Source organism: Miniopterus natalensis, chromosome 8, assembly GCF_054644295.1.
Source record: "Miniopterus natalensis isolate mMinNat1 chromosome 8, mMinNat1.hap1, whole genome shotgun sequence".
Classification (NCBI taxonomy): Eukaryota; Metazoa; Chordata; class Mammalia; order Chiroptera; family Miniopteridae; genus Miniopterus; species Miniopterus natalensis.
Window position 1 is genome coordinate 77,280,160 of NC_142088.1, and position 6,947 is coordinate 77,287,106.

The 6,947-nt window shown below is 52.7% G+C and overlaps 1 protein-coding gene across 1 annotated transcript; it reads right to left on the reverse strand.

The window, feature by feature from the left end:
- Nucleotides 1–273: 273 nt before the first annotated feature.
- TEX51 (testis expressed 51) lies at nucleotides 274–5,379 on the reverse strand. The gene is made up of 8 exons (XM_016203429.2): nucleotides 5,120–5,379; nucleotides 4,595–4,720; nucleotides 4,340–4,393; nucleotides 4,172–4,255; nucleotides 3,025–3,100; nucleotides 2,902–2,938; nucleotides 2,437–2,516; nucleotides 274–486 (listed from the first exon to the last, which is right to left on the reverse strand). Exons 1-7 carry the CDS (start codon nucleotides 5,370–5,372, stop codon nucleotides 2,481–2,483), a joined length of 666 nt encoding a protein of 221 aa, XP_016058915.2. The 5' UTR covers nucleotides 5,373–5,379; the 3' UTR covers nucleotides 274–486; nucleotides 2,437–2,480.
- Between the last annotated feature and the right edge of the window lie 1,568 nt (nucleotides 5,380–6,947).

The window sequence follows — 6,947 nt, forward strand, 5'->3', positions numbered from 1 at the left end:
AGAGCCGAAAGTAGAAGTCCCCCAGAGCCTACATTTTGACCCAAAATTTCTTAATTTATCTGCTCTAACAGAACTCAAAACTCAATATCTAGTTCTCATAAAAATATGCCCACAAATATTAAAGAATCTGTTGATGAGAGATATACACATACAAACACACAAATAAACTCATACCTCATATAAATTATACCCACGATGTCCTAGTTTTACTACATGCCTCAAAAAATGTTGCTCTGGATATTTTTGAGGTAATGTTCTAAATTCAAATAGTTTTTAAAAATATGTCTTTATTGATTTCAGAGAGAGGAAGGGAGGGGGAGAGAGAGAAACACCAATGATGAGAGTCACTGATCGGCTGCCTCCTGCACGCCCCCCATGGGGGACCAAGCCTGCAACCTGGGCATGTGCCCTGACCGGGAATCGAACCACCATCTCCTGGATCCTAGGTCGATGCTCAACTGCTGAGCCACGCTGGCCAGGCTAAATCTAAGTTTAAATACAAATAGGAAAATAGCATCACCGCCACAAAAGCCCGATTTTTCCTATGTTCTGGACAGCAACTGGCTTTCGCAGACACGCAGCAAGAACCCTGGTCTCCTGAGGGTCCCTGACCACTGCTGCCTGGGGCTCTGGCCAGTCACTAGGAATGGCTATGAGTGTGTCCTCGCCATGTGGGTATACCTATGTCCCAAAACACCTACATCTACAGACCCCTCCCCAGCTTTGTGAGGCAGGGAGAGTCTGTGGAGCTGGGTGGAGCCATGCCCCCAGCACGTGGAGCCATGTCTGCACCCAGTGCTTCCAACCTTCCCACTCCATATCTGCCTTCTTTCCTGGGACTCAGGGCTGTCACCGGCAAAACCTTCCCCTGCCTCTCCTCAGGCCCCTGCCCACCTGCTGTCCCAGGGTCCTTCTATCTGGCTCCCTTTGGGCCTGCACAGGCTTGGGAGCCTCCATGGACCTCACCTATCACCACCCTCTCAGCTGGGCCTCTCCCTGAATCGTAACACATTTCTTGGAGTTGCACGAATGTCTATCAATGTCTCTTGCACCTCCACTCCTCTGCAACCCCGAACCCTCGATAAAAATCCTTCTGCTTCTCTTTCTGTCTTCTGGACTTTCCCAGTTGAAGACACCACCTCAGGGAGGCCTTCTTGGATCCCTGGATGGGTGAGCTGGAGATACCCGTGGCTGGGGCCCATGGCTGCCCTTGGCTATGGTGTTCCCTGCCCCAGTTGCCATTTATGGTTTGTTTACATCTCACTTCAGTCTCCTGCAATCCTTCCACCCCAGCCCCAGGTGTGGTCCCTACTGTGGGATGTGTTGCTAGAGCGAGCCTGCTTCCAGCTCCCAGGGGGCCCCCAGCAGAATTCCAGTGGACTGCAGGGGGGAAGGGAATGAGGGCATTGAATTTGGACCCATAGCACAGGTAAATATGGGTTGGCAAATACGAACTCATTGGGCTCCAGAGTCTGGTTATACCCTGGTGAAAGCATGGCATCCCCTTCTGTGGTGAGATGGAGAAACTGAGATGCAGAGGGGAAGCCAGAACTTTAGCATCTGAGCTGGGGTTTGAGTCCAGGTTCTGGGCCACCTGTCTGTAGCTGTGGCCTCAGATGTGCATCCCTTCAGCACCCAGGAGCTGACCTGCTGGGCAGGACCCTGGGCCTGGCGGTGGTCTCAGGGTTTAGAGAGGCCTCGTTCAGTCTCAGGGTAGAGCCTGGGCCAAGGTGAGAGGCCTGGACAATTACTGAGGAGGGGCACAGGGCTGAGGGGAAGGGCCAGAGTTGGACCTTGGGGACACAGGGGTTCCATTTCACTTGAAAGCCTTGGGGGCCGACAAAAAAGGACATGGAGGGAGATGGAGCAGGAAGAGGCAGAGCCAGGGAAACTTCACTGACAGCAGCACCAGTGATCTGCTGGGGACCTGGGTGTCCCCAGGGTGAACATCTTGGCCAGGACATGGGCAAAGATGTTCTTAATGTGATTTGGAGCCTGTTTTCTGATGTTCTTACGCTATTCCCTGCTCTTACTGAGCCTTCAGCTGATGTCTCTTTGCCCCTGTGCTACACCCAGACACTGGGACCCCTGGAGAGATGCAGGCTACCCTGCCCCCATCTCTGCTGTTAGAATTAGGTGAGGTTGGTGTGAGCCTGTGGAGCTACTACTGCTGGGGCCTGGAGAGGAGCAGCCTGTGTGCATGAAGTGGGAGGGGGGTGGGCAGGAAGGGGCAGAGGGAGGGGATGGCACAGTTCCCGCAGGGCCTGTTGGAGGATGCTGCATTTGCTGGGCCCCAGCAGGAAGCAGGTGGTGCTCTCAATCAGAACACTGGCTGGTGTTTTAATGAAGGAATTTACAAGGTGTGGGCGTAGGGAAACCTCAGAACCTCAGAGCTGTCACCACCCAGTTCAGAAGGGGTCAGGGAGGGAGACTTACTGCGACCCAGAGCCAAGAGAGCTTCTGACAGTGCTGGGACCTGCTCAGCTGTGGGGGACACTCAGCCTGCTGGGTCCCTGCTGAGTGAAGAAGCGGGGTTTCCCTCTGACCTCCCATGGACCCTCACCTCCAACCCTATCACCAGGGACAGGGGCATCTGATTAGTCTATGCTGGTCAGGGGAAGGTGGTAATGAGCAGGAGATGTGTCTGGAGAGGTGCACTAATAACTATGGGAGAGGGCATTTTGTGGAGACTAGGAGCTTTGCTCCTCTGTGTCTTGGGCCCTTGGGCCCCAGTGTGTCTGCTCACTGGGGGAGATGAATGGGTCCAGGCACAATCCCTCTCTGCTCTGGATACCAGGCCCCGGGAGGTGAAGTTGGAGCCTTCAGCCTTGCTACCCTCAGGGCAGACCCACAAGCCCTCCTTGGGAGCCCTAGAGCCGGCCAGGAGTTTCCTCCTAATACCTCTTTTGCCTTCTTCTTGCGCCAGAGAATGTACCATCTGGGTCAGGAAACAGGGTGGAAATGGGTCAGGCAAGGGTAGCTGTGTTTTCTTTGAAGAAGCTAGGGCTTGGGGAAGTCACTTACCCACCTCCAGCTATGACTGCCACGGGCAGAGTGATGCCAAGGCTCATAGCCCACAGGAGCAGCTCTTGGGTCCCGCCTAGGTATGTGAAAGGGGGAGCAGGTATTTGGGGAGCAGTCAGGGCCATCTCAGCTCAGAAAGAAAGCCACCTTCTTCCTTTGCTTCATTCACCCACTCAGTCAATTGTCTGCAGACACTTACTAAGTACCTACTGTGTGCCCAGCATACACCAAGATAAATGAGATGTGGCCCCTGCTCTCCAGGAGGGAGACAAGCAGACAATTGCCTTGTGGTGTCCAAGGGAAGCCGAGCAGAGTGGGGCCCAGGAGGAGGAATCTGAGGCGGGCTGCTGAGCTAGCCTCAGAGGGTGGAGCTGGTCAGGGAGCTTCTTAGGAAACAGCACTTCTGGCTGACTTTGAAAGACAAGTGGGAATTCAGTCCAGATGGTCAAGGGTAAAACTGTTTTTTAGGCAAAAGGTGCAGAATGTTCAAGGACAGAAGCATAAAGCTATACTGTGTGCCTGGGGAGTCTAGGGGTTGGGAGGTGAGCAGGGGTGGCTCACACAGGGCCTCCGGAGGAGGGTGGGCTTTATCGGGGGCAACTGGGAGCTACTGAAAGTTATAAACTGGGAACATCATAGGCAGATTTTCTCCTTGAGAGAAGTTCTTTGATTACTGAGTAAGATATGACCAGGGGTGTTGTCATAATGCGGGTGAGAGATGGGGAGGCTTAGAAGAGTGGTGGATGCTGGAATGAAAATACTGCAACACATTCAAGAATTATTTCATAAGACCTGGTGATTACATGCACTGGGTAAGGGGAAGGTGATTTCTGATTTAGGAGGTTGAGGTCTTGAGTGGGGTCATTTGCTAAGAGGGGCCCTGAGGGAAGAGCGAATCTGGGGGGTGGGTTTGGGTGTTCCCAGGCAGGCTGGCTTTGAGGACCGGAGGGAGATGTCCTAGATACAGGTGGCTGTGTGGTTCTGAGCTGGACAAGTGGAATTGAAAAATCTTGGGAGGTGCTACCTTCCTCAGTGACAGTGGAGAGCAAGGGCTCAGGGCAGGACAGAAGTGGGATACACTCCAGAAAGAGACGACAACAATGGAACCGAGTGTGGAGGGGGAGGCTGGAGGCCAGTGGCTACTGACCTTGGCAGAGAGTGGGGTCTTTGCAGGTGAGGAGGTGTGCTCTGCAGTCGACACAGTTGATGACCTCTAGTTTGGAGGGTAGGTCTGTGAGAAGGGAGAGGCAGGAGCCTTAGAGAGGAACAGGTGCTCCTCACTCCGAGCCCAGGCCTGCTCCCCAAAGATACTTACCACAGGAGCTGTTGCAGGCTGCCCAGGGGGTAAGATGGTAGAGAAACTGAGCTGCTAGGGAGGCAGACAGAGCCAGGAGTGGTTGGGGTGTGAGCAGGACATGAAGCTGGGAGGTGTGGACAGGTACCCAGTACATGGGCAGGGATGGGGGCTCCAGGGAAGGACAGGGAGGGTTTGCAGACTGGACTCTGCTCTGCCCTTAAGTCTTGAGGGAGGTGGAGGGTTGAATGTGGCAGGGGCAGCCCCACCTCTCACCCTTATCCTTCAGCTCCTCAGAAATCTTGCTCAGCCTCTCAGCAAACAGCTGCTTCTGGACATTCATCTCTTTCAGGAGGGATGGTTTGTCAGGGTAGGGTAGGAGGCAGAGGGTGCTTAGGTCACCTATGTATCATAGGTCATATCAGTCACACAGCTTTCTCAAGACTGGAAACTCAAACCAATTTTTTCAAGCATAAACTCCACAGAGAAGCACACAGACAGGTGCTGTGACCGCCCACACTTTGGAACACCTCCCACCCCACAGACAGATGCTGCGACCACCCACCCTTCAGAACGCCTCCCACCCCAGGACACAAGTGAGTCTTTTGGGAGTGCCTTGGAGGACCAGACTTTGTCTCCCCAAACCTGGGGGCCCTGGGACAGGCAGCTTCCTCACCAACTCGAAACTTGCTAATGGCTTTATCTGTGTGATTGAATAACGTGGCTGCTTCTCTCTCCAAATGGTCCTGATCTGAAAATGGGATATGAGAGGAAGGCAAGTCAGGGGAGTAAGGTCTCAGCCCAAGTACAGGGCCAGCCTTAACCCCTGGTCTCCAGGATGCTCCTCAATAAGATACCAGGGTTCCTGTAAGTCATGAGCCTCCAGGAGTAGGGAGTGGAGGCTTTGGGAGAGCTCTTTGGGTGGTGATGGGGTACCCCAGAGAATCTTTAGGTCATAGTCTATCAGCTCGGGCAGTTCTGGCCAGCAGCGGAGGCAGCTCGTCCCATTGGCGTCAGCGGCAGGCAAGAGGCAGCCAGGCAGGAGAAGCAGCATGTTCTCGGGTTTCTCTCTCTGTTCTCACCACCCTGCTCAGCACTTACATGTGGAACACTGCTGCCTTGTCTCCCTGGAAACCATGTTCTCTTTGTGGAACAAAAATTCCAAAGGTGAGGCATGGACCAGTCATGGTAAGCACCAGGCTCTGACATCAGATAATACCCTCCTCTGGTGATGCCCATCTGGGAGGGTTCTTTGAGAACCAAAAAGATGGCTGTGCTACTCTAAGGCTGTTGCTCAGCTCTCCTGATGGCATCTACCATGTATGAAGTAGCTTCACAGGCTGGAATGTGAAAGTTTAGGAAGAGAGCAGTACAGAGAGAAGGTTAGGTGTGTAAGAACCTGAATCACTTTGTCACATGGGAGAGGTCAGCTACCCGGAAGTGTATGAGCATGCATCTTTTTCATGATGCATCTACACTGGCAGCTGTCTTGTGCCTGACCAAGGTAGAGGGGCTCAGACAGCTCCTCCACCACAGTGGAGACAGTGCAGGCAGACTTTTAGCCAGTGCGAGGAAGCACAGTGAGCAGCCACTTTGGGGGCAGCAGTTCTGATGTGCCACATGCATTGAAGAAAAGCCAACTTCTTACTCTTCTATGAAGAAAAAGCCAGTGTGATCTTTGTCACTCTCCAGTTGGTAAGCTTTGCCCTCCCATGCCATGCTTTCCACCAGCTTCTGAGTACCTCAGGCTGGATTATGGGCAGTTGAAAGCCATTAGACACTTGAGGAATACTGCTAATGTGAGCAAGAGACAAAAACTATAGCAAAAATTCAAAACTAAAGCAAACAAAAATTACAGGAAGAGTGAAGGGTATGAAGATACACAGTGGGGAGCAGAAAACTACTTAGAATGCCATGACAATTAGATAAACAAGGTATTGTTTTTCCCAGACAAGAGGAGGCTCCTGTGTAAAAAAAAAAGCCACAGAGATTCCAAGATGACAGCGGACTGAGTGGAAGCTACACTGACACTCTCCCAGGACCAAACTGGAATTACAACTAAAATAAAAAAAACCATCCTCAGTAATCAACTGCAACTGAAAATGAGCTGGAGAGCACCCTCATAACCAAGGACATAAAGCGAAGATAACATAGAGACTCATAGGAAGTGCAGAGGTGCCGGAAGGCTGGCTGGACACCCACAGGCAATAGCTGAAGGTCCAGAGGGATATCTCAGCTGTGGAGGTTTCCACTGAGGACTCTGGGGCCTAAACCTCAGGCTGGGCTCCCCAGCCCAAAGCATCAGAACTGAGAAAGGTGTCCACATAACGTGGCTGTGAAAAGCAGCAGGGTCTTTGTTTACCAAGGAGAGAGAGCTGGAAATGCAAGCACCTCTTAAAGGGCTAACACACAGTTTCGTGTGCAGCCACTCACCTTGGGCTCCAACAGAGGGAGGACAGAGTGGACTAGAGCTGTGTGAGGAGAATCCAGGGGTGCTGGCAGGGGGACTAGAGCTCAGAGGCAGCCATCTGGATCCCTGTGCTGAGCTATTCCCCCATATGGCAGAGGATACCTTTCTCAGTCATTTACCTTCCAAGCAACTTTTGCCTGGTGGGGAAGCAATTGCCCC

What these genes read in the sequence shown, in the direction of transcription:
- TEX51 (XM_016203429.2), bottom strand. Translation starts at nt 5,372, where the DNA reads ATGCTGCTTCTCCTGCCTGGCTGCCTCTTGCCTGCCGCTGACGCCAAT. An exon ending in AAGGCTGGCCCTGTACTTGG is followed by an intron (nt 4,721 to 5,119) that starts GCTGAGACCTTA and finishes TATGATACATAG; the next exon opens with GTGACCTAAGCACCCTCTGC. An exon ending in AGACCCCACTCTCTGCCAAG is followed by an intron (nt 3,101 to 4,171) that starts GTCAGTAGCCAC and finishes TCACATACCTAG; the next exon opens with GCGGGACCCAAGAGCTGCTC.